This window comes from Heptranchias perlo, chromosome 1 (assembly GCF_035084215.1).
Source record: "Heptranchias perlo isolate sHepPer1 chromosome 1, sHepPer1.hap1, whole genome shotgun sequence".
Lineage (NCBI taxonomy): Eukaryota > Metazoa > Chordata > Chondrichthyes > Hexanchiformes > Hexanchidae > Heptranchias > Heptranchias perlo.
Genome location: NC_090325.1, coordinates 12,512,855 through 12,540,362, shown reverse-complemented (window position 1 = coordinate 12,540,362; position 27,508 = coordinate 12,512,855). Strand labels below are relative to the sequence as shown.

At 44.7% G+C, this 27,508-nt stretch overlaps 2 protein-coding genes across 4 annotated transcripts in view; one reads left to right on the top strand and one right to left on the bottom strand.

The window, feature by feature from the left end:
• LOC137323029 (snake venom metalloproteinase BjussuMP-2-like) overlaps window positions 1-6,621 on the bottom strand; it is a 38,543-nt gene extending 31,922 nt beyond the window's left edge. For both annotated transcript variants that reach the window (XM_067986428.1, XM_067986504.1), the window contains exons 1-2: window positions 6,482-6,621; window positions 2,915-3,030 (exon numbers count right to left, since the gene is read on the bottom strand). In XM_067986428.1, coding sequence (XP_067842529.1) covers window positions 2,915-3,030; window positions 6,482-6,536 — 171 coding nt within the window. In that variant the 5' untranslated portion in view covers window positions 6,537-6,621. The remainder of the gene's footprint in view (window positions 1-2,914; window positions 3,031-6,481) is intronic.
• A 2,109-nt stretch (window positions 6,622-8,730) lies between these two features.
• The window catches only part of LOC137317207 (sperm flagellar protein 1-like), a 103,682-nt gene continuing 84,904 nt past the window's right edge, over window positions 8,731-27,508 (top strand). The window contains exons 1-3 of one of the 2 annotated variants that reach the window (XM_067980757.1): window positions 8,731-8,817; window positions 18,641-18,786; window positions 26,795-26,906. In XM_067980757.1, the coding sequence (XP_067836858.1) occupies window positions 18,720-18,786; window positions 26,795-26,906 (179 nt within the window). In that variant the 5' untranslated portion in view covers window positions 8,731-8,817; window positions 18,641-18,719. Of the gene's footprint in view, window positions 8,818-18,640; window positions 18,787-23,744; window positions 24,033-26,794; window positions 26,907-27,508 lie in introns of those variants that run through there. The other variant, XM_067980736.1, reaches the window with a different exon arrangement.

Sequence of the window (27,508 nt, the reverse complement as noted above, 5' to 3'; positions counted from 1 at the left end):
CGAATTCCCCACCATCAATATCCTGGGGGTCACCATTAACCAGAAACTTAACTGGACCAGCCACATAAATACTGTGGCTACAAGAGCAGGTCAGAGGCTGGGTATTCTGTGGCGAGTGACTCACCTCCTGACTCCCCAAAGCCTTTCCACCATATACAAGGCACAAGTCGGGGGTGTGATGGAATACTCTCCACTTGCCTGGATAAGTGCAACTCCAACAACACTCAAGCTCGACACCATCCAGGACAAAGCAACCCGCTTGATTGGCACCCCATCCACCACTGGCACACCGTGGCTGCAGTTTGTACCATCCACAGGATGCACTGCAGCAACTCGCCAAGGCTTTTTCAACAGCCCCTCCCAAACCAGCGACCTCTACCACCTAGAAGAACAAGAGCAGCAGGCACATGGGAACAACACCACCTGCACGTTCCCCTCCGAGTCACACACCATCCCGACTTGGAAATATATCGCCGTTCCTTCATCGTCGCTGGGTCAAAATTCTGGAACTCCCTTCCTAACAGCACTGTGGGAGAACCTTCACCACAAGGATTGCAGCGGTTCAAGAAGGCGGCTCACCACCAGCTTCTCGAGGGCAATTAGGGATGGGCAATAAATGCTGGCCTTGCCAATGCTCCCACATCCCATGAACAAATAAAAAAAACCACAAGGAGTAGTTGCGGTGACTGGCATAGATGCATTTAAGGAGAAGCTAGGTAATCACATGAGGTAGGAAGAAATTGAAGGTTCTGCTGATCGGGTTAGATGAAGAGGGATGGGAGGAGACTCGTGTGGCACATAAACACCAGCATGGACCTGTTAAGCCTGTTTCTGTGCTATAAATTATGTAATTTACAATTTTCCCTCTTCTCCTGAAAAAGCTCACTCTTGCTGGGGTACAGTTTCACGGGTGGCAGTAGCTGAGGCCATGAGAGTCGATGGACGATTCAGTAATGGAGGCCTGGGAGCCTTCAACCAGCATCCAAACATCTGCACTCACTAGTGATCAGGAATCTGATTTTATTTTTCCCCCCATTTTAGCCCAAGGGACACTGAGGCCGATTGCCATCAGGATTTGAATGTTGGACTTTCTCAGTCTGCGTGGCTCAGTAGAAGTTTTAATTTGGTGCTGTTAGTAGCACTCACGCCTCTGAGTCAGGAGACTGTGGGTTCAAGTCTCGCTACAAACCTGAGCACCTAATCTCGTACAGCACTGAGAGAGTTTCTGCAGTATTGATGTCCTTCAAATGAGATGGTGAGCCAAAAGTTCTTCTGACTGTTTAGGATCCCATGAGACTATTAGCTGTCAGCCGTGGCTCAGTGGTAGCAGTCTGAGTCAGAAAGTTATGGGTTCAAGTCCCACTCCAGTCCCACTCGGCTGACACTCCAGTGCAGAACTGAGGGAATGCTGCGCTGTCGGAGGTGCCGTCTTTCAAATGAGACGTTAAACCAAGGCCGTCTGCCTTCTCAGGAGGACGTAAAAGGTTCCAAGGCACTATTTTGAAGAAAAGCAGGGGAGTTCTCCCCGGTGTCCTGGCCAATATTTATCCCTCAACCAACATCACTACAACAGTTTATCTGGTCACTATCACATTGCCGCTGGGTAAATTAGCTGCCAGGTCTCCTACATTACATAAGAATGTAAGAAATAGGAGCAGGAGTAGGCCATCCAGCCCCTCGAGCCTGCTCCACCATTCAACATATCATGGCTGACCTTCTAACTCAACACCATTTTCCTGCACTATCCCCATATCCCTTGATGCCTTTAATATCTAGAAATCTATCGATCTCTGTTTTGAATGTACTCAATGACTGAGCCTCCACAGCCCTCTGGGGTAGAGAATTCCAAAGATTCACCACCCTCTGAGTGAAGAAATTTCTCCTTATCTCAGTCCTAAATGGCCTACCCCTTATTCTGAGACTGTGACCCCTCGTTCTGGACCCCCCCAGCCAGGGGAATCATTCTTCCTGCATCTACCCTGTCAAGCTCTGTAAGAATTTTGTATGTTTCAATGAAATCACCTCTCATTCTTCCAAACACTCTGCATTTTTCCACACTATATTGCATCTGCCATGTTCTTGCCCACTCACTTAGCCTGTCTATATCCCCTTGAAGCCTCATTGCATCCTCCTCACAACTCACATTCCCACCTAGTTTTGTGTCATCAGCAAACTTGGAAATATTACATTTGGTCGCCTCATCCAAATCATTGATATAGATTGTGAATTACAACAGTGGCTACACTTCAAAAGTACTTCATCGACTGTAAAGTGGAATCTTTGGAATTCTCTGCACCAGAGGGCTGTGGATGCTGAGTCGTTGAGTATATTGAAGGCTGAGATCGACAGATTTTTGGACCCTAGGAGAATCAAGGGATATAGGGATCGGGCAGGAAAGTGGAGTTGAGATCGAGGATCAGCCATGATCTTATTGAATGGTCGAGCAGGCTCAAGGGGCCGTATGGCCTCCTCCTGCTCCTTTTTCTTATGTTCTAAAGGATGCTTTTGGACATCCTGAGGTTATGAAAGGTGCTATATAAAAGCAAGTCTTTCTTACTTTTAAAGGAAAGTAGGAGTTGCCTTGGCAACATCCCTCACTCAACTAAAACAGATCATCAGGTTATTTATCTCACTTGCTGTTTATGGGACCTCGCTGTGCCAAATTTGCTACCCTGTTACACTTCAACAGTAATTCATTGGCTGCAAAGCACTTTGGGAGGTCCTGAGAATGTGAAAGGCACTACACAAATGCACGTTTGTTTTCGTTCGTCTGGCAACACACTTGAGCCACAGAGCCATTGACAAAGATAGGAGAAGTCAGAATATTCAATCTGTTTATTAAAGTAACACTGTCCACAGCTTTCTTTTCCTTTGCAAACCAGGGGAGAGTAAAAAAAAAGCAAAGCAGCCTCACCTTTGTGGTATTCATCGATAATAAACTCAAGGGCTCGGTCAGCTTTTCAGCTACAGCGATTTCATACGCGTGGGATTGGACCGATCGCCCCTTCCGACTCAGCCTGCAGCAACTCCCTGCAACGAAGAGGTCAGTGTTATTCAGAGGGTTAAGTGCTACTAACTAGATGTAACAAGGCAACGGATTAACCAGGATGCTGGGCAAAAGCGCAAAAATGGATTGATGGGTAAAGGCACTGCCCACCGTAGAACGTGACCTAAGCAGAGCAGAGACTCGCAGGCTTTACATAGAATTACAGCACAGAAACAGGCCATTCGGCCCAACCGTCTATTCTGGTGTTTATGCTCCACACGAGCCTCCTCTCATCCTTCTTCATCTCGCCCTATCAACATATCCTTCTATTTCTTTGTCCCACATCTGTTTAACAAGCTTCCCCTTAAATGCATCTATGCTAGTTGCCTCAACTACTCCTTATGGTAGCAAGTTCCACATTCTAACCACTCTCTAGGTAAAGAAGTTTCTCCTGAATTCCCTACTGGATTTCTTAGTGACTATCTTATATTTATGGCCCCTAGTTCTGGTTCCCCCCCACGCCCGCAAGTGAAAACAATGTCTCTACATCTACCCTATCAAACCCTTTCATAATCTTAAAGACCTCTATCAGATCACCCCTCAGTCTTCTCTTTTCTAGAGGAAAGAGCACTAGTCTGGTTGAGGTGCTGCAATTGGCAGAATGTCAATGAGTCAGAGAGAAGAGAGAGAAAAACCACTCACTGATTACTGTGCTGTGTTATCTATTGTCCAGTGTGGGTGGGAGGAGAGTAGCTGAGGACAGCATCAAGCTCAGCTATGCTGCAGTTAGCATGGGTCAGACGGCCCACCGATACAAACTGTCTGACGACTTCAGACATTCACAGTTTTTCCTTTTATCTGATCTTTATTTTTATCAGTTGATCTTACAGCATACAGAAGGGGGCCATTCGGCCCATCGCGCCTGTGCTGAGTCTTTAAAAGAGCTATCCAATTAGTCCCACTCCCCCTGCTCTTTCCCCATAGCCCTGTAAATGTTTCCTTTCTAAGCAGAGATCCAATTCTCCTTTGAAAGTTATTATTGAATCTGCTTCCTTTCAGGCAGTACATTCCAGATCATAACAACACGCCGCATTAAAAAAACACTCCTCACCTTCCCCTTTGGTTCTTTTGGTGGATTCTTCTTTTGTTGCTTTACTTACTTTAGTTTTATTTAATATTTGGATAAATAGGAATGTAAAATTTCTGATCAACAGGAAAAGGATATTACATCCATCAGTTTTTCAGCGATTAGCCTCACCTACCATCCCTCTCACTGTATCTCTCGACCACGTCTCACTACAGAAAAAACATGCAAATATATCTCTGAGCTACTTTTAACATTTCAGTTGAACGGTTTCCAACCTCCTAATTGTCTCTTCAACCATTTTTATATGGTGTATCTCAATACCCTCCCCCTATTAATATATTCCACAAACCTTTCGTGATAAAGTTCTGTCTGAATTCCCAATCACAGCACGACATGGAGCAACTTCAGAGCGAATGTTTTTAGCACTGTGGCACTTGCAGGCATGGTTTAAAATGTTGTCTAACACAAAGTTCTCATCTAAATAATAGGAAAGAAATCTTGAGGCCAGGAAGCCACTTTGAAGGGCTTTTAATGTTAGGAATTTTTGAGGGGGTTTATGCAAATCTGTTCCAATTTCAAAGTGCATCACAGAGCGCAACAACACAAATAATGTTCAGAACAGCTTTTAAAGACTATAACAAAAAATAATGCTTTCAAAAGAAGTTAACAAGCAAATCTAATTGAATGTTAACAACAGAAGCAGTTGGCAGTTTAACACACAAACACAAACGTACACACAGAAACACAAACACAGAGGAACACAGAAACATGACTTTTCCTGTCTTCCCCCTCGCACAACATTCAGCTGAATCCAAACTACCAAAGTCTTTCAGTCAATAATTGTTTAGGGTGAGCTGGCTTTGTGTATTAATTTTAGATGCACAATTTGATTCTATTTTGAATATAAGGGTATATTTTCCTCTTTGAAGACTGTTTATTAAAAATTAAAACCAGTGCACTAAACTGAGGAAGTTTATAATAATAGATCAGTAAAAGTCTTTTCTTTAACTTTACACACAGTGAAAATTAGACCCCATGCACTGGGACAAGGCAATGGGACAACACAATGGGAAAAGGCAAAGGGTCAAGGCAATAGAACACAGCAACAGAACAAGGCAATGGGAAAAGATAAAGGGTCAAGGCAATGGCAAAAGGCATTGGGACAAAGCATTGGACAACGCAATAGGACAAGACAGTGGAAAATGACAAAGGGACAAGGCAATAATAAAGGACAATGGGAAAAAGCTTATCAATCCCGTTCCTTCCATAGACCAGACAGCCCACTTTATATAATTTCTACCCGACTCGCTTATTTACCGAGAAAAAATTCTTCTTGCCCCCTATGAAAGTAAATCAAGTGAAACTCCAGAATATGGATTAAATCTTACATCCTAAATCCTTGAAAGGAATTGTATGTCTTTCTATTCCATCGGCTTCGGGTTTGTGCGAAAGCTGGAAATTTCGGTGAAATAACATTCTGCCATCTGCAAGTCTGTACCTTGCAGGAAGCCCAGAATGTTTCTTAGGGATATTTTATTCAGGTATCTATTCTTGCACATTGCCTATTGTTCCCATTATAACACAACTGGGTTCACACTGGGGCTGCGTGATATCAGTAACAAACATGAAGTTTCTCCATCTTGATCTATTTAAAATAAATGGGTTAAAATCTTCATTAAAATAGCAGATGAGGGATTTCATACAAGGGTTAAACTGTTTGTCACTCAGAACAATATTATTCTAATAGATGATATGCTTTTTACTGCTGAATATATAAATACCCACACACACATGTATGTATATATGTGTATATATATATATATATGTATCTGTATACATATGTGTATGTGTGTGTATATAATTCAACATCACTGCAGTAAGAAATAAATCATGCATTAGGATTCAGTTGCCACAATAATGTATAGCCGTATCCAATATGTCGCAAGAGCACTGTACATAAAGATATATATATATATTATATTTATATATCATATATAATATATATCTCCACACATATGTATACACACAGTTCTCTCAATTACACCATAACCTGCACATTGCTGTACATAATGAATTACACATTCAAACCAAAACACTGCAACTTAAGTATTCTTTCTCAGTTTTTTTCTATCTTCCAACTCTTTAGAAATACTGATTATATTAATATGTAATTTTAAATAGTGTATTAAGAAGTGAACCAATAAAGAGATTTACCCATAAACAAATTTTCCCTTTTACACATTAATACATAATCAATTATTGCCCCTTTTATATTAAAAAAAGGCTTACAGCTAGTGAGTGTTCGGTAGGTGTTACAGTAAATTCTCATTTAACTACTTTCCATTGATTGCAAGTATCAGTTATTTCTTGATCCAGGACTGTGTGCACACTGCATTAATTGTACTTACCTCTGGGAGCCATGCAGAGCAATAAGATTGGGATGAGCAGCTGCACTGGTTCCATTGCAGCTTCAACTTCACCGGGTTATCTCTTTCTGAACGTTTGTGAGGAGAGTTCCGAATGAGCTTGTCTTTTTCAGTCATATATGATGGCACCTGCTAGACCGTATGTTTGTTTTAAGATTGGTGCAACTCTATGGAGTTATGAAACAGACTTCCGTGGAACTCCACTCCGCCCACCATGAAATCTGATCTCTCATTTACTGATTCCCAGAATAGCTTAATCTTCCTGTAAACATAATAGGATCATAAGATGATGAAAGTTCTTCTACCAACCTTAGCTCAACCATCCAGGAAAATCTATAAAAACCGCATCCCCACCTCCCCCACCGCCCCGCATTCCATCAATCACATCATTCAACTGTCTGTTAGGCTGGAGTTATACTGCATACATGGGGGAACTCAAATCGGAAAAAAAAGCTACCTCCTGGAGTGTGTCTCTCACCTCAGCATTTTAGTGCGGTAGTTTTCTGTGTTATACTGTCACTTTTTGCATCGATGTGCACTCATAGTTGGTACAGCACAGGAGGAGGCCATTCAGCCCATCGTGCCTGTGCCAGCTCTTTGAAAGAGCTATCTAATTAGTCCCACCCCCTGGTTCTTTCCCCATGGACCTACAATTTTTTTTCCCTTCAAGTATTTATCCAATTCCCTTTTGAAAGTTACTATTGAATCTGCTTCCACCGCCCTTTCAGGCAGTGCATTCCAGATCATAACAACTTGTCACATAAAAAAATGTTTCCTCATGTCGCCTCTGGTTCTTTTGCCGATCACCTTAAATCTGTGTCCTCTGATTACTGACCCTTCTACTACTGGAAACAGTTTCTGCTAATTTACTCTATCAAAACCGTTCACGATTTTGAACACCTCTATCAAATCTCCCCTTAACCTTTTCTGCATTAAGGAGAACAACTCCAGCTTCTCCAGTATCTCCACTTAATTGAAGTCCCTCATCCCTGGTACCATTCTAGTAAATCTCCTCTGCATCCTCTCTCCGGTCTTGACATCCTTCCTAAAGTGTGGTGCCCAGAATTGAACACAATACTCCAGCTGAGGCCTAACCAGTATTTTATAAAGGTTTAGCATAACTTCCTTGCTTTTGTATTCTATGGGCTCAATTTTCCTGGGAAATTGCGGGTGCATTGGGGGCGGTGGGGGGGGGGCTCCAAAAATCGGAGCAATCCCGTTTGGGTTTGGAACCTGGCTCCAACCAGCAGACTTCCGGGTTCCCCACTGACGCGTCTGGGTGCACGCGCGTCTCCCGAATGCAGAAGTCCCACTGGCAATTAAAGCCGGCAGGATGATACTTGACACAGTTGTTTAGATAGTTGAACTACATAATTTTTTCCACATTGAGGCAGCGGTGTGATTTTGAAGCATCCTCAGCGTGTTTCCCGTTCTGTGGGAAACACTCCATGTTGCAACAGACATGTTTCAGCCAGCAGCCAGTGGGACATTCAAATGCTTCTTTGACAGATGGGGAGAAAAGGTCACTTATTGCAGCAGGGCACTCAGTTCTTTCAGACAAAGTTTTGGCTGCGAGATCTTTATGTTTTCACTGAAAATTCTTACACTCCACTCAAAATTCTTCTGTTCACACATATTTAACTACTTTGCGGATTCCCTCAAACTCACACCGTCAGGATGAGGGGGGGGGGCGCCATGGCTGTATTCACCACTACATCCGAGGACGAGCAACATCACCAGCCTCGCCAGGCACGGCGTCCACCTCCGCCATTTGGAACTCCACAACACAGTGCTGCACAACAGGCACCTGCACAAGAACACGGAGAGCAACAACAGAGAGGGGTGCCGTTTGAGGAGGCCCCATCCACATCTGCCATTCACATGGAGGAGGAGGAGGAGGAGGAGGAGCAACCCATGGGGAGAGCAGCGGCTCAGCTGGCTGCTCGTGAGGCCAGGGAGTCACTGATATGTGAACGGTTCTCCTAACATCAGACAGTGTGAACGGTCCAGTCCTCAGACGGTGTGCGGATATACACAGTGTGCTGAGAGTTCGGTAAGTGTGGGAGTTTAAGGGTTAATCTCTTTAAATCCAGTGCACATTGCTTCAACTGTTCAAGGTCAATTTAAAAGTTTAAATTTCTAAGTTTCTGTCAGGCTTCAGCAGAGAGCTGCTGTAGCAAGTTAATTGGTTAGCTAGATTCAACTGGTACTTGAAGGTGGGGCAGGCCTGACTCATCTGAGTCTCAACTGTAGAAATACAGGGGCCTGTCAGTGCGGACTGCACGGTGTGCGGATATACACAGTGTGCTGAGAGTTCGGTAAGTGTGGGAAGGAGGTGCTGCTTTGCCTTGCTTTTCCGAACTTTTCCTGCAGAGCGGTAGTAGACCTGAGAGTAGAAGATTGAGATTGTGGAATATGAGTAGCAGCAGACCTGCACCAAGAGACAACTACTGTGCGACATCACAGGTGAGGCAGGAGAGTCCGAGAGGTGAGCAGAGTATAAAAGGGGAGGCCTAGAGCGGGAAGAGAGTCTAGGAGTCTAAGGCAAGTCATGGCAGCGCAGCTCGCACCCGTGATATGCTCCTCCTGCACTATGTGGGAAGTCATGGACACTACCAGTGTCCCTGGCGACCATGTGTGCAGGAAGTGTGTCCAGCTGCAGCTACTGGCTAACCGTCTTTCGGAGCTGGAGCTGCGGGTGGACTCACTGTGGAGCATCCGTGATGCTGAGACTATCATGGATAGCACGTTCGGTGAGGTGGTCACACTGCAGGTAAAGAATACGCAGGCAGAAAGGAAATGGGTGACCGCCAGGCAGAGTAAAAGGACTAGGCAGGTAGAGCAGGAGTCCCCTGGGGCCATCTCCCTCTCAAACAGATATTCTGCTTTGCATACTGTTGGGGGAGATGGCTTATCAGGGGAAAGCAGCAAGAGCCAGGTTCGGGGCACCACGGGTGGCTCTGCTGCACAGGAGGGGAGGAAGAAGAGTGGCAGGGCTATAGTGATAGGGGATTCCATTGTAAGGGGAACAGATAGGCGTTTCTGCGGCCGCAAACGTGACTCCAGGATGGTGTGTTGCCTCTCTGGTGCTAGGGTCAAGGATGTCACGGAGCGGCTGCATGGCATTCTGGAGGGGGAGGGTGAACAGCCAGTAGTCGTGGTCCATATTGGTACCAACGACATAGGTAAAAAAAGGGATGAGGTCCTGCAAGGTGAATTTAAGGAGTTAGGAGATAAATTAAAAAGCAGGACTTCAAAGGTAGTGATCTCAGGATTACTACCGGTGCCACGTGCTAGTGAGTATAGGAGAATAGACAGGATGAATGTGTGGCTGCAGGGATGGTGTAGGAGGGAGGGATTTAGATTCCTGGGACATTGGGACCAGTTCTGGGGAAGGTGGGACCTGTACAAGCGTGACGGGTTACACCCGAGCAGGACCGGGACAAATGTCCTCGCGGGGGTGTTTGCTAGTGCTGTTGGGGAAGGTTTAAACTAGAGTGGCAGGGGGATGGGAACCTGAGCGGGGAGTCAGAAGGGAGTAAAGTTGAGAGCAGCCAGAGAGGGCAAGACCCAGGGGAAATCTACAATACAAATAGTACAAACAGATGTTCAAGAACAAGTGAAAGGGAAAAGCGTAGAGCAGGGGAAAGAAAGTGTACTTTAGGTACTTCAGGCACGACAGATAAAATGAAAACTAGAAGGCGTAAGGCGATTAACCCAGCATCAAAGCTGTGGCAGGGGGTTGGGAACCTGAGCAGGGAGACAGAGGAAAGCGTAACAGGAAGGGACAGAAGGTATGGAGTAAAAGGTAAAGTGTTAAAAAAGGAAAAAGCAGGAACTAAGTGTCACAAAACATATTTCAAAGTTCTTTATCTGAATGCACGTAGCATTCGTAACAAAATGGATGAGTTAATGGCACAAATAACGACGTATGGGTATGATCTTGTGGCCATTACAGAAACATGGCTGCAGGGTGACAACAACTGGGAATTAAATATGCCAGGGTATTTAACAATCAGGAAGGACAGGCAGGAAGGAAGGGGAGGTGGGGTGGCTATGTTAATAAGGGAAGGAATTACTGTAATACAGAGAAAAGATATTGGGACAAAGGATCAGGATAATGAAACAGTTTGGGTAGAGATAAGGAATAATAAGGGGCAAAAAACACTCGTGGGCGTAGTATATAGGCCTCCGAATAGTTGCAACTCTGCTGGAAGAAGTATTAATCAGGAAATAGTCGGGGCATGTAATAAGGGAACAGCTATAATTATGGGGGATTTTAACTATCATATTAACTGGACAAATCAAATTGGGCAGGGTAGCCTTGAGGAAGAGTTTATTGAGCGTATTAGGGATGGATTTCTTGAGCAGTATGTAACTGAACCAACAAGGGGGCAAGCAACCTTGGACCTGGTCCTGTGTAATGAGCCAGGGTTAATTAATAATGTCCTAGTTAAGGATCCCCTTGGAATGAGTGACCATAACATGGTTACATTCCATATCCAATTAGAGGGTGAGAAGGTTGGTTCTCAAACAAGTGTACTGAGCTTGAATAAAGGAGACTATGATGGTATGAGAGCGGAATTGATTAAAGTGGACTGGGAAAATAGATTAAAGGGTAAGACGGTACATGAGCAGTAGTGTTCATTTAAGGAGTTATTTTACAACTTTCAAAAAATATATATTCCACTGAGGAAAAAAGGGTGTAAAAGAAATGACAGCCATCCGTGGCTAAGTAAAGAAATTAAGGACAGTATCTGACTAAAAACAAGGACATATAAGGTAGCCAAACTTAGTGGGAGGATAAGAAGATTGGGAAGTCTTCAAAAGACAGCAAAAAGTAACTAAAGGATTGATTAAGAAAGGGAAGATAGATTATGAAAATAAATTAGCAAAAAATATAAAAACAGAAAGCACGAGTTTCTACAGTTACATAAAAAGAAAAAGGGTGGCTAAGGCAAACGAAGGTCCTTTAGAGGATGAGACCGGGAAATTAATGGTGGGAAACATGGAGATAGCAAAAATGCTGAACAAATATTTTGTTTCAGTCTTTACGGTAGAGGACACTAAGAATATCCCAACACTGGACAAACAGGGGGCTCGAGTGGGGGAGGAGCTAAATATGATTAAAATCACTAAGGAATTGGTACTCAGTAAATTAATGGGACTCAAGGCGGATAAATCCCCTGGACCTGATGCCTTTCATCCGAGGGTCTTGATGGAAGTGGCAGTAGGGATTGTGGATGCTTTGGTAATAATTTTCCAAAATTCTCTGGACTCGGCAAAGGTCCCGGCAGATTGGAAAACTGCCAATGTAACACCCTTATTTAAAAAGGGTAGTAGGCAGAAGGCTGGAAATTATAGACCAGTTAGCTTAACATCTGTGGTGGGTAAAATTTTGCAGTCTATTATTAAGGAGACAGTAGCAGAACATTTGGATAAACATAATTTAATAGGACAAAGTCAGCATGGCTTTACGAAGGGGAAGTCATGTCTGACAAATTTGCTTGAGTTCTTTGAGGATATAACGTACAGGGTGGATAAAGGGGAACCAGTGGACGTAGCGTATTTGGACTTCCAGAAGGCATTCGACAAGGTGCCACATAAAAGATTATTGCTCAAGATAAAGAATCACTGGATTGGGGATAATATTCTGGCATGGGTGGAGGATTGGTTGTCTAACAGGAAGCAGAGAGTTGGGATAAATGGTTCATTCTCGGACTGGCAACCTGTAGCCAGTGGGGTTCCGCAGGGGTCGGTGCTGGGTCCCCAACTCTTTACAATCTATATTAACGATTTGGAGGAGGGGACCGAGTGTAACATATCAAAGTTTGCAGATGATACAAAGATGGGAGGGAAAGTAGAGAGTGAGGAGGACATAAAAAACCTACAAGGGGATATAGACAGGCTGGGTGAGTGGGCGGAGATTTGGCAGATGCAATACAATATTGGAAAATGTGAGGTTATGCACTATGGCAGGAAAAATCGGAGAGCAAGTTATTATCTTAATGGCGAGCAACTGGAAAGTACTGCAGTACAAAGGGGTCTGGGGGTCCCAGTGCAAGAAAATCAAGAAGTTAGTTTGCAGGTGCAGCAGGTGATCAAGAAGGCCAACGGAATGTTGGCTTTTATTACTAGTGGGATAGAATATAAAAACAGGGAGGTATTGCTGCAGTTATATAAGGTATTGGTGAGACCGTACCTGGAATAATGCATACAGTTTTGGTCTCCATACTTACGAAAAGACATACTTGCTCTCGAGGCAGTACAAAGAAGGTTCACTCGATTAATCCCAGGGATGAGGGGGTGGACATATGAGGAGAGGTTGAGTAGATTGGGACTCTACTCATTGGAGTTCAGAAGAATGAGAGGCGATCTTATTGAAACATATAAGATTGTGAAGGGGCTTGATCGGGTGGATGCGGTAAGGATGTTCCCAAAGATGGGTGAAACTAGAACTAGGGGGCATAATCTTAGAATAAGGGGCTGCTCTTTCAAAACTGAGATGAGGAGAAACTTCTTCACTCAGAGGGTAGTAGGTCTGTGGAATTTGCTGCCCCAGGAAGCTGTGGAAGCTACATCATTAAATAAATTTAAAACAGAAATAGACAGTTTCCTAGAAGTAAAGGGAATTAGGGGTTACGGGGAGCGGGCAGGAAATTGGACATGAATTTAGATTTGAGGTTAGGATCAGATCAGCCATGATCTTATTGAATGGCGGAGCAGGCTCGTGGGGCCGATTGGCCTACTCCTGCTCCTATTTCTTATGTTCTTATGTTCTCACACCACCTGGAAAGAGCAGTGCCCACATCAGGCCGCCCACCCCTCCCTGCACAAAACAGTCCTGCAACTCACACACACTGTAAAGTGACCCAATGAGTGGCATTAAGTGTCACCGTTCATGGTGAACCTCATGAAAGGGCCCTGTCACAAAAGCCAGTCAAGAATGGGCAAGACGTGGCAGCAGTGGTGAAATTCATAACATTTAATGTGACTTTAACAAAAACTAAATATAAATGAAAAACATGACAGTCTGTCAAACACCCTTGTGCATACCCTTTGTGCTCACAAAACCTTCGCCTTTCTCTTACGACTACGTCTACGTGGTGCATCCCCTGTGGCTGCAGCAGAGGTAGCAGCAGGTTGCTCATGTTCATGCCCTGACTGCTTAGATGCTTTTGGCCTACGCCCTCTGGATTCTGGAGCCTGTGAGGACCCCGCCAAAGACTGCTCCACCTGCACCAATGCAGGGGCAGACTCGGCCACCTGGAGACGAAGCAGCATTGCGGGTACTGGTTGAGAGGGGGGCAACGGATGAAACGTGGGAGCACTTTGAATGGCATCCCCACTTCCATGTCCCCTTTTGCCATCATCCTTCCCCACGGCCAGGGCCACATCACTCCTACCATTCTGCTGGACAACAGTTTGGAGGACATGTGTGATGCCTTGTAAGACCAGTGCTAGTGTATCTGTCTGCCTATTTAAGGCAACAGAACGTTGTTCAGCCAGAGTCCGAGCAGCCGTTGTCAGGGCCTGAATGGACTCATTTGTGAGCCATACTTGAAGCTCAATGGAGGCTAGCCTTTTCTCCATCACAGACATTCCCGCACTTACCTGTGACACTATCTCAGAGATTCCCTCACATCCCTGTGACACTATCTCAGAGATTCCCTCATGTCCCTGTGACACTATCTCAGAGAGTTGCTCACGTCCCTGTGACACTATCTCAAAGATTCCCTCACATCCCTGTGACGCTATCTCAGAGATTCCCTCACGTCCCTGTGACACCATCTCAGAGAGTTGCTCACATCCCTGTGACACTATCTCAGAGAGTTGCTCACGTCCCTGTGACACTATCTCAGAGATTCCCTCACATCCCTGTGACGCTATCTCAGAGATTCCCTCACGTCTCTGTGACACCATCTCAGAGAGTTGCTCACATCCCTGTGACACTATCTCAGAGAGTTGCTCACGTCCCTGTGACACTATCTCAGAGATTCCCTCACGTCCCTGTGACACTATCTCAGAGATTCCCTCACGTCTCTGTGACACCATCTCAGAGAGTTGCTCACATCCCTGTGACACTATCTCAGAGAGTTGCTCACGTCCCTGTGACACTATCTCAGAGATTCCCTCACGTCCCTGTGACACTATCTCAGAGATTCCCTCACGTCTCTGTGACACCATCTCAGAGAGTTGCTCACATCCCTGTGACACTATCTCAGAGAGTTGCTCACGTCCCTGTGACACTATCTCAGAGATTCCCTCACGTCCCTGTGACACTATCTCAGAGATTCCCTCACATCCCTGTGACACCATCTCAGAGAGTTGCTCACATTCCTGTAACACTATCTCAGAGATGCCCTCACCTCCCCACGAAACTATATCAGAGATGCCCTCATGTCCCTGTGACACTATCTCAGAGATTCCCTCATGTCCCTGTAACATTATCTCAGAGATTCCCTCCCGTACCTGTGCCACCATTCCACTCATGCAGGGGTTGGACTCCTCCATCCTCTGCGCTATTGTGGAGAGTGTGCGTAGCACCTGTTCCAGTACCTTGCAAATGTGCTGCTGCCCCTCGAACATTCTCTTTTTAAATGATGGCCCCCTGGGTTCAGCATCTGCGTCCAGCTGAGCAGAGCCTGGAGAGGAGTGCGCCCACCAACGCGAACTCTCTGCAGCTGCACCTGCCACCAGTGCCTGCTCGTGCTCATGTGTGTGGTGACTCACCGGGTGCCAACCCAACTAACTGAGGACTAGGATCCACCGAGGTGAGAGTATCTGCGCTGATGGATGGCTCACTACGATGTGAAGGTGCACTCTCAGAGGCCGGCAGGTCCTCTGAGGAATCGCCCACTGCTGATCACTGAAGGCCCTGTAAGAGAACAGGAGGCAATATTAAGCATCATCACAGATGTTTCATGTTGCGATGAGGTGCTGAAGATGGCAAGGCATGTGAACATCAATTCATATTGTGTGTGATGAATGTTAAAGTTATGTCACCAGACATTTGTGGGGTGCCAGTCTCGGCATCCCCGACAGACAGGCGCTCAAGGGTTCGGCTGAGCTCCAGCGCCTCCCTGCTCTGCGTCTGTAAGGACGACAATTTGTTGCGGCCCCCGCTCCGGTCCTCACCCTCTCACGTGCATTTTGCGCTTTCTTCTCATATAAGGGGAGAAAGAACAGATGTGTGAGTGAGTGATGGTGACGTGGCCAACCGATGAATGCATTGGTTTGGGTGAGGCTGACCGTGAAAGAGATCCATCAGAGGGTGAGTATGAGACAGAGCCATGGCATTGGATGAGGATTGGATTGAGTGGTAGTGGTGGGGTGAGTAATGGGGAGGTGAGGAAGTGCTGAGGAAATGCAGGTAAGTTGAGGATGAGCCTTAAGTGGGTGTGAGGAATGATGTGATACAGTAGTGTTGGTAGTGCAGAATGAGTTGTGGGGTGGGGGCAGTGATGTGGAAGACGGAATGTAGGAGAATGAGTAAGTGTACTCACTTTGTCTGACCTAGTTAGATCATTGAAGCGCTTCCTGCACTGGATCCAGGTTCGTGAGATGTTGCTGCTGCTGGTGGCCTCCTCTGTCACCTCGAGCCAGGCCTTCTTGGTGGCAGAGGCAGGGCACTTCCTCCCGTCCACCGGGTAAAACAGATCCCTCCTCCTCCTTCTCACCCCATCCAGTAGCACCTGGAGTGAGGCATCGTTGATTCTTGGAGCAGCCTTGGCCCTGTGCTGCTCCATTGTGGTGTGTGGGTGTTTGGTCCAGGAAAAGCTGTTGGAGGACTGCCCCTTTAAATAGAGCTCCTCCAGCTGACAGCCTGTGATGCGGGTGCACAGTCCGCCCGCTGCGCAGCTTTTGAACAGCAAACCTGGAAGCCACGATAAGTGGCACCATTTGAATTGCGATCGTGTGGGGAATAGACATTTTTTATTGGGCGGGTTACCCGCGCGCCCATTCATCCCCCCCCCCCCCGCTGCCATCCCACCTCCACTCTAATATTGGGGCCAATGCCTCCATTAATAAAGCCTAGGATCCTATATGCTTGTCTAACAGCCTTCTCAACTTGTCCTGCCAATTTCAAAGATTTGTGTATGTACCATTTAGTTTACATTGACTCTTCTAATTCTTCCTATCAAAATGTATCACTTCACTGTTAGCTAAGATAGAAGCCCATGGAATCGAGGGAAAAGTACAGATTTGGTTAGGAAGTTAGGAACATAGGAACAGGAGTAGGCCATTCAGCCCCTCGTGCCTGCACCGCCATTTGATAAGATCATGGCTGATCTGTGATCTAGCTCCATATACCTGCCTTTGGCCCATATCCCTTAATACCTTTGGTTGCCAAAAAGCTATCTATCTCAGATTTAAACTTAGCTGAGCGAAAGGCGACAGAGAGTAGGGATAATGGGTAGGTAGTCACATTGGCAGGATGTGACTAGTGGAGTCCCGCAGGGATCTGTCTTGGGGCCTCAATTATTCACAAAATTTATTAATGACTTAGATGAAGGCATAGAAAGTCTCATATCTAAGTTTGCCGATGACACAAAGATTGGTGGCATTGTAAGCAGTGTAGATGAAAACATAACATTACAAAGCAATATTGATAGATTAGGTGAATGGGCAAAACTGTGGCAAATGGAATTCGATGTAGGCAAATGTAAGGTCATCCACTTTGGATCAAAAAAAATAGAACAGAGTACTTTCTAAATGGTAAAAAGTTAAAAACAGTGGATGTCCAAAGGGACTTAGGGGTTCAGGTACAGAGATCATTGAAGTGTCATGAACAGGTGCAGAAAATAATCAATAAGGCTAATGGAATGCTGGCCTTTATATCTAGAGGACTAGAGTACAAGGGGGCAGAAGTTATGCTGCAGCTATACAAAACCCTGGTTAGACCGCACCTGGAGTACTGTGAGCAGTTCTGGGCACTGCACCTTCAGAAGGACATATTGGCCTTGGAGGGAGTGCAGCGTAGGTTTACTAGAATGATACCCAGATTTCAAGGGTTGAGTTATGAGGAGAGATTACACAAATTGGGGTTGTACTCTCTTGAGTTTCGAAGGTTAAGGGGTGATCTGATCGAAGTTTATAAGATATTAAGGGGAACGGATAGGGTGGATAGAGAGAAACTATTTCTGCTGGTTGGGGATTCTAGGAGTAGGGGGCACAGTCTAAAAATTAGAGCCAGACCTTTCAGGAGTGAGATTAGAAAACATTTCTACACACAATGGGTGGTAGAAGTTTGGAACTCTCTTCCGCAAACGGCAATTGATACTAGCTCAATTGCTAAATTTAAATCTGAGATAGACAGCTTTTTGGCAACCAAAGGTATTAAGGGATATGGGCCAAAGGCAGGTATATGGAGTTAGATCACAGATCAGCCATGATCTTATCAAATGGCGGAGCAGGCACGAGGGGCTGAATGGCCTATTCCTGTTCCTATGTTCACACTTCTGTTTTAAATTTCATCTGCCATGTATCTGTCCATTTCACCGGTCTGTCTATGTCCTCCTGAAGTCTGTTACTATCCTCCACATTGTTTACTACATTTCTGAGTTTCGTGTCATCTGCAAACTTTGAAATTATACCCTCTATACCTTTTGAAAGTCCAGATACACAACCGCATTATCCTCTCAACCCTCCCCATTACTTCATCAAAGAACTCAATCAAGATAGTCAAAAACAATTTTCATTTAACAAATCTACGCTGACTTTCATTTATTAGCTCATACTTTTCCAAGAGCCAATTAATTTTGTCCCGGATTATTGTCCCTAAAAGTTTCCCCACCACAGACGTTAGGCTGGTTGGCCTGTAATTGCTGGGTTTATCCCTCTTCCCTTTCTTGAACAGGAGTGTAATATCCTGGAATTCCCTCCCTAATAGTGTTAAGGGAGCACCATCACTGCAGGGACTGCAGCAATTCAAAGGACAAGGCTAACTCCCATCTTTTAAGGGCGACTTAGACAATAAAAGTAGTCTTACCAGTGAATCCGCATCCCAAGAACAACATTTTTAAAAACTATTTTTGTGTGTGGGAATGCGAGCCTTGTGTTGCTACAAGATCATTAGGTGAATGCTAAATCTCCCTCCATCACAATTTACTCCGTTTTTCTCTTCTCCTTTCCTTGAAGGGTCATGCTTGGGTCCAGCTCCATGGGTAACATCTGACTGATGCTGGTGTCTGGTTCGATGGGTGTCAGCTGACCCATAATGGAGTCCAGTGCATGGGGTCTAACAGATGCATGTTGGGCTGCTGCTCCATGGGTGCCATTGACAGGTAGGATGCAACTCCATGGGTGTCAGCTGACCCGTGCGGAGGCCTGGTTCTGTGGGTGCCACTTGACTCATGCCTCATTTGGTATCACTCTCCCTCTAAGTTTATGGGTTCAAGCCGCATTCCAAGACTTGGGCACATAATCTAGGCAGAGAATCTAGTCCAATACTGTAGTAGCCCTGCATTGTCAGAGGTGCCTTGCTGAAAATCAGATATTAAATCTGTTCAGGTGGATATTAATGATCCCATGATACTATTCGAAAAAGAACAGAAGTAACACCATCAAAAGCAGGTTAACAGATCATTGCTGTTTGTAGGACCTTGCTATGTGCAGAATGGCTGCCAAGTTGCTGTAGGAGTGCTGCATTGTCGGGGGTGCCGGCCTTCAGAAGAAACATTAAACCAAGGCCCTGTCTGTCTGCTCAGGTTGACTTAAAAGATCCCAAGGCACTGTTTGAAGAAGACTAGGGGAGTCCTCCCCGGTGTCCTGGCCAATATTTTTATCCCTCAATCAAGATCACTAAAACAAATTATCTAGTCGTTATCATGTTGCTGTTTGTGGGATCTTGCTGAGGGCAAATTGGCTGCCACAATTCCTACATTACAACAGTGACTACACTTCAAAAATACGTCATTGGCTGTAAAGCGTTTTGGGACATCTTGGAGTAATGAAAGGCATGATATAAATGCAAGTTCTTTCAAGTTTACTTATAGAACAATAATGACTGCACTTCAAAAGCAGCCCATTGTTCTGTGAAGCATTTGAGACATTTTGAGAGACAAGATGAGGCAATACATGAATGCCTTTCTTTTTGTCATTTTTTTTTGTAATTTTCTTACTTGTTTTTTCCTGAGCCTTTCTGTCTAGCAGTTCTGACGAAGTGTCCCAACCGAAAGATTGACACCGATAGACCTACTGTGTGTGCCAGCATCCACTGTCCTTATCTCAATGTTAATAATGTGTAGTTTGAGTATTGCTAATATTTCTTCCCTGTGCATCTGGGCTTGGATAAAATGTAAACCCCTGTGCTTGCTGACCTACATTAGCTCTCAGTCCGGCAACGCCTCGATTTTAAGATTCTTACCCTTGCTTACAAATCTCTCTATGGCCTCGCCCCTCCCTATCTCTGTAATCTCCTCCAGCCCTGCAACCCCCCGAGATCTCTGCGCTTCTCCAATTCTGGCCGTGCCTACAGCTGCCCAGGCCCTGAGGTCTGGAATTCCCTCTCTAAACCTCTCCGCCTTTCTACCTCTCTGTCCTCTTTTAAGACGCTCCTTAAAACCTACCTCTTTGACCAAGGTTGTCCTAATATTTCCTTATGTGGTTTGATGTTCAATTTTGTCTGATAACGCTGCTGTGAAGCGCCTTGAGACGTTTTACTACGTTAAAGGTGCTATATAAATGCAAGTTGTTGTTGTCGAAACAATGGCCCCGATATTTACTGGGAGGCGGGGAGCTAGTGCAGGGGCAGATTTAGTGGCCGAGAAAACCAGAAGTACAGGTTTCCCCGATATCCTGACCATTTTGACATCAGGACGCCTTTTAAATTTTTTCAGTAGGTTTCCGGCCCGACAGGCAGCAAGATTGACAGGCTGTTTGCTTGTCAGATGGGAAAGTAGCCGGGGAGCGGAGGCCAGCTAAGTCTGACATCGGGGGGCCGGACATTGGGGAGGGGGTCAGTCATGGGGGTGTCGGAGACATTGGCGGGGACATGGATAGATCAGGGAAGTCGGACATGGCAGGGTTGGGGGGGCGGTCAGCTGATCCCATGTGTCAGATCACATCAGGTAAGCTTGTTGGGCCTGGAGGAAACACTCCTGCTCCTCCTGGCCCGCAAGCAGTGCAATAAAGGCACTTACCTGTTGATCTGGGCCTTCACGCTTGGCGAGAATCAGAAGGCCTGGGAATTCCGGCACCCAGGAGTTAAAAATAAAAAAGCTATTAAAATGGAGGCTCGCAGCCTCCCCTCCCCCCGCCCCCCCTCCCCCCCCCCGACCCGCCTCTGTTAAAACCAGAAGCGGTTGGGTTTTACATTTTTACAATTTTTACCTCTCCACGTGCCCCCAACCCACCCGTCCTCGGAGGTTAAAATTACCCCCAATCTAAATGTTGGAAATCTGGAATACACATCAGATTTATTATCATTGGAAAAAGGAACCAAAAAGCTGGGTTTATGTTTTGGGTGTCCTTCATCAGAACAGTTCTGCCCAAAATATTAACCTCACCATTCTCTTTTCAGATGCTAACAGACCTGATCTGTGTTCCAGTAATTTTGGTTATTATTTCAATATCAAAGGATATGGGGAAAAATCAGGAACAGGGTACTGAGTTAGACGATCAGCCATGATCATTTTGAATGGCGGAGCAGGCCCGAAGGGCCGAATGGCCTACTCTTGCTCCTATTTGCTATGTTTTCTATGTTTTATTTTCGATATACTGATGCATAGTTTAGGTTATATTAATGCCTCTAGTCTTCCTGGATTTGTGGCTTGGTAATGCGTGTCTGGACAATTTAATTGATTGGCGGCGATGATTTAATATTGCACAATTCTGTAGATCCTGTAGCTCCAATCTGTCTCTGTGGTTTGTTAAATTCTATGGTTGGCACGTAATGTTTCCCGTATTGTTTTGGTGGGATAGAAACTAAATTATTTTTCTGAAATTTCTGCTGCAATGTGTTTGAGCTTATTGCATGAGTGCCTAAAGGTAGACTCAAGGGCTTGTATGTTACACTGAGCGATAGCAGCTTCCAAATGCTTAATGCATTCGCATGACATTCCAACATTTTAATGGAAGTGTTAACCTATGGCTTAAGGCTTCCGTTAAATTAATGGAAAAAGGAATTTCATAAGAACATGTTAATTGTTCATGCGCTACGATGGCACACTGTCATTTCAAGGCCAAAATCTGAGAGAGAGAGACATAAGGATTGTGTTTCTGGCTATCATATTCAGATGCTCTAAGTGACATATCAGTCATCTATTTTGTACAACGTTTATCAGTTTCCCACATAGATTTCCGATATCACAAATAACTTTACAAAACTGTAGGAAAATCATTAAATGTGTGTATGTTTAGGGGGAGGAAACTTCTTAACACCTAAAGAGCCTGTACACTTATCGTAGAACCATAGAGCACAGAAGGATGCTATTCAGCCCATCATGCCTGTGACGGCTCTTTGAAAGAACAAGAAAAAAAGACTTGCATTTATACAGCGTCTTTGGGGAAGGGAGTTCCATAGACTCACGTCCCTCTGAAAAAATTTCTCCTCATCTCCGTCTTAAATGGAGGACCCCTTATTTTTAAACTGTGGCCCCTAGTTCTAGTCTCTCCCACAAGGGGAAACATCCTCTCAGCATCTACCCCTTCTAGTCCCCTCAGGCTCTTATATGTTTCAATAAGATCACCTCTCATTCTTCTAAACTCCAATGTATACAGGCCCAACTTATCCAACTTTCCTCATAAGATAAACCCCTCATCCCAGGAATCATTCGAGTGAACCTTCTCTGAGCCACCTCCAAAGCAATTATGTCCTTTCTTAAATAAGGAGACCAAAATTGCACACAGTATTCTAGCCTGGTGACACTCACGGTTAAGCCTCTCACGTGAACAGTGAATTTGGATGAGGTACAGGGGATGGTTGACATTGGTGAAACATACAAACATACGAATTAAGAGCAGGAGTAGTCCATTCGGCCCCTCGAGCCTGCTCTGCCATTTGATAAGATCATGGCTGATCTGATTGTGACCTCAACCCTACATCTTGCCGACCTGAAAATGACCCATTTATACCTACTCTCTGTTTCCTGTTAGCTAACCAATCCTTTATCCATGCTAATATGTTACCCCCTACACCATGAGCTCTTATTTTGTATAGTAGCCTTTGATGTGGCACCTTGTCAAAAGCCTTCTGGAAATCCAAGTACACCACATCCAAAGGATCCCCTTTATCCACGTTACTTGTTACTTCCTCAAAGAAACCAGGCCCTGCAAAGAATGAATGATTTTGAGAGAAGGGGATGATAGGAGAAAATGGGAAATATAGCCTCCGTCTTCACCTGTACTCATGGAACACAACCTATCTTTTTCACATGCTAATCAACATGCTGTGCATTTTATTATTTTTATTGTTTAATGACCCTTTATATTGAATACAGCTTTCCTCCAGTCATTTTTTCTCTCTATTAAACTATGCTAAGAACATAAGAAATAGGAGCAGGAGTAGGCCATATGGCCCCCTCGAGCCTGCTACACCATTCAATAAGATCATGGCTGATCTTTGACCCCAATTCCACTTTCCCACCCATCCCCATATCCCTTGATTCCCTTAGAGTTCAAAAATCTATCGATCTCTGTTTTGAATGTACTCAAGGACTCAGCATCCACAGCCCTCTGGGGTAGAGAATTCCAAACATTCACAACCCTCTGAGTGATGAAATTTCTCCTCATCTCAGTCCTAAATGGCCGACTCCTTATACTGAGACTACGCCCCCCCGCCCCCCCCCCCCCCCCCCGTTCTAGATTCTTCAGTCAGGAGAAACATCCTCTCAGCATCTACCCTGTCAAGCCCCATCAGAATCTTATATGTTTCAATGAGATCTAAACTCCAGAGGGTACAGGCCCATTCTACTCAACCTCTCCTCATAGGACAACCCTCTCATCCCAGGAATTAATCTAGTGAACCTGGGTGATTAGTTGTGCCCCTTTAAAAGTGGGGTGATGGCACTTTTGTTTGGTCTCCTTTATGGGTGGTTTTAGAAAGGAATAAATTACAACTGAGCTTCCATCAGCCAAACTCAGTCAATGCCAGGGCTGGGGCGCAATGCCTCCCGGGAGTTGTAGTTCCAGGCCGCCGCCTCCTTCCAGCCTCGCGAGGGGATTTTTTATCCACAAAAAAAAACTACAAGTCCCAGAATTGCGTTCACCGGAAGTGTGGCGAGGGAGCGCGGTTTCCATGGAAATGAAAAACAATATGGCGCCCCATCGCAGCTGATAGGAACCGCCTGGAAACTGCGCTCCCGTTCTGGTGGAGAGAAGATAGTTTGTAGAAAACCAGACATTAAATTCAGCGACGCGAAAAAAAAAAAAAAGAGAGAAAGAAAAGTTTTGGGAAAGGCTGCAGCTGGCTGGGAGCCCGACATGACCGCGGAGATGGACGAGGAGACCCTGCAGGACCTGTACTCCTGGGTGGACACCATCCACCTGTCCAGAGCCAAGCGGAACATCGCCAGGGACTTCAGTGATGGAGGTGAATCTGGCCCCAGCCCCGAGAAACCTTCACAGTGATGCTGCCAAATCAGCAACTCTGCCTTTACCCACACCCCCCCCCAAAAAAAACTTTACGCCTTATTTGAATATAATTTATTTAAAATGTAACTTAATTTAATACAAAGGCAAGAATAATAAAAAAAGACAAATGCAGATTCTGCAAATGTGAAACAAAACAGAAAAAGCTGTTCGCACACGTATATACAAGCAGAGATTCTATGCCCACATATGTACTGTTCTATAACACCATGTATTGTTCTATATGTATAAATGCGTAGGCTTCGAGGAGCTCCTGAACATTTACCTGAGGAAGGAGGAAGCCTCCGAAAGCTTGTGAATTTAAAATAAAATTGCTGGACTATAACTTGGTGTTGTAAAATTGTTTACAATTGTCAACCTCAGTCCATCACCGGCATCTCCACATCATCACATATGTACAGGCATAGACTCACTTGTGTGTATATATAAGTATACACACATATATAGACACATTTTTATATAGATATCTATACACACATATGGCACAGACGTGTGTATACACAGATATATATACATACATCTTTATATACACATCACATCACTCAAAAAATTATATCTTGCACAACACAATAGGCTGCTAGAAGCATATCTTGCTGTAGGGACTTGTTACATTCAATAAATATTATAAATTGTTACTGAACTGAAGTAATTTTTTCCATTCATTGTTGGGAAGTAAAGCTATGATTTATTTGTAACCATTTCTATTACTTTGTGACTGCAATGAACTCCAGTAGCAAAATAAATTTTTTGCAACTTAATTTTTTTTAATGCTTAAATTTTTTTATAGCTTCAAACTTTTCTGTGTGTGGGGGACCTCTTGCAAACATTAACCATACTTTAGGAAGAATGTCAAGGCCGTGGAGAGGGTGCAGAGGAGTTTAACTAGAATGATACCAGTTATGTGGAGACTAGAGAACCTGGAATTGTTTTCCTTAGAGCAGTGAAGATTAAGGGGAGATTTAACAGAAGTGTTAAAAATTATGAGGGGTTTTGATAGCGTAAATAGGGTGACACCGTTTTCATTGGCAGGAGGGTCGGTAACCAGAGAACACAGATTTAAGATAATTGGCAAAAGAGCCAGGGGGGCGATGAGGAGAAATTTTTCTATACAGTGAGTTGTTATGATCTGGAATGCACTGTTTAAAAGGGTGGTGGAAGCAGATTCAAAGTAACTTTCAAAAATGCATTGGATATATACTTGAAAATGAAAAATTTGCAGGGCTATGGGGAAAGAGCGGGGGATTGGGACTAATTGGATAGCTCTTTCAAAGAGCCGGTACAGGCACGATGGGCCAAATGGTCTCTTTTTGTGCCAAATGATTGATTCTGGTGCACCTACTGTCCAAAATTCAAACGACCGTCAGCTGTTCAAAGGAAGAAGATGCTGTAGTAGAAATAACAGGCAAGTACATCAGCAAATACAGAAAACTTCAGATGAAGATAAATCTGATAGGCTTTCCAACTGGGATCCCTGAGACTATGATTGAAATGAAATCTAGTCTTCCACTAAGAAGGTGTCACTATCTACACCACTTCTTAAGGGTCCAGGTCAATTACCAAGAAAACCCTGAGAATTCTGCCGTACAGGTAGCACAGAATCATAGAATGATACAGCACAGAAGGAGGCCATTTGGCCCATCGTGTCTGTGCCGTTGCATATTAGATGACATATGAAATCTACATAATGGCAATGCTATCACTATTGCAGCATATATTTTATAATAGGATTTAAAGATTTTTTAATTAATCGTATGGAGCTAATATGAGCTGCTCCGATGTGTGTGGATTTGATTCCCACTTATTTCAGCAGGAGGAACATTTGGGCACTACGCTTGGAGTCAACAACTCTGGGCTAGAAAGGAGAACCTGCTCCTGATTGCTGACCAGTGACTCCTGTGTGTTAGGTGCGGGCAGAGTTCTCATCCTTGTGCTCTTTAATTCAGAGCTGGAATCCCAAATCATGCCACAAAATCACAAGGAGAGTTCGGATGAAGAAAGCTCTTCAGCCCATTTGATCACCCCTTTCCAGAATATCAACTTTACAATAAAATGAGTTCAGTAATTGTGGCAAAGGACTCACTCTAGCAGTGGTCTGCTGATTTTGCCTTTTGTTGACTGTTTTCAGACTGCTTCCAATGGACCCTTAGAATACCATGATGTTGATGGACATTTTTGTGGTTTTCGTTTGTGGATCAATGATTTTCGTCAGCTAGAGTCTTCCATTCAGTTCAATGTTGCTCAATGTAATACATTTTCCCCTGTGTATGTGTATTTTTCAGGGTCATAAGATGGTGTTGTATTCTCCAGAATGATTCCTTGTAATAGTGGCAGATGGAATTCATTCCAATTCAGCATCTGGAAAGTGTGTGGACGTCGGGCAATCAGGATTAGGGATTGTGATGACTCCTGTGGTTGAATAGTCTCCTGTGGTTGAATAACTCTCACTGCTTAGGCTCGCAAATGAGAATTGATTATTTGGCCGAGGTAGCATAGGGCTGCCTGTATATGTGGAACCGTACCCCTGCAAGGAGTGAGTGTCTTCAGGAGAGCAGAAGGTGAAAATGAAATGAAAGATCCAGTAATTCCCTGCTGTATTGTGAATCTAGAGGAGCAGGAAGGATTTGTGCTTGTGATGTGAGTTCAGTGTCACTTCAGGGGTACTTATGTCTATGCATCCTGAAATTCTGTATGCTTTGATTCCAGTTTTAATTGCCGAAGTGGTGAAGTTTCATTTCCCCAAACTGGTTGAAATGCACAACTACACTCCAGCCAGCTCAACACAGCAGAAACTGAACAACTGGGCACATCTGAACAGGTAATAGATTAATGTCACCAAAGAATGCGCAAAAGAATGTCACTGTTGGGCATAGCACATTAAAGCATTTAGCTAAGGTTTTCTGTTTCTTCCCCCCCCCCCCCCCCCTTCCCCACGCATGGTTGGAGTGCATTGCCAGTAGGGTGGGACTTCTGGCTGCCCCAGAGACGCCCCGCTGACCCTGTTTGTATTTCCACTCCTCCTTTATTTACATATGGAAGGCGAGTTCGGTTAAAATGACCCCACATGGCTTTCAAGTTCCTCTCCAAGTCATGCACCATCCTGATTTGGGCATATATCACCGTTCCTTTATCGTCGCTGGGCTAATATTGTGGAATTCCCAACCTAACACCGTTGTGGGAGCACCACCACCACAAGGATGGCAGCGGTTCAAGACTAAGGTCCACCACCACTTTCTCAGAGCAGCTAGGCTTAGCAATAAATGCAGCCTTGCCAGCGTCCATGTCCTGAGTTGATTTTTTTTAAATTTGTAATTGAATAGTTTTTCGAAACCCTGATGAGACCTATGCACGGTCACACTCAGAGTGCTTGCACAGGCCCCTCGCGTAAGTTAACATACAACTGACTGCAGGCTGTGTTTC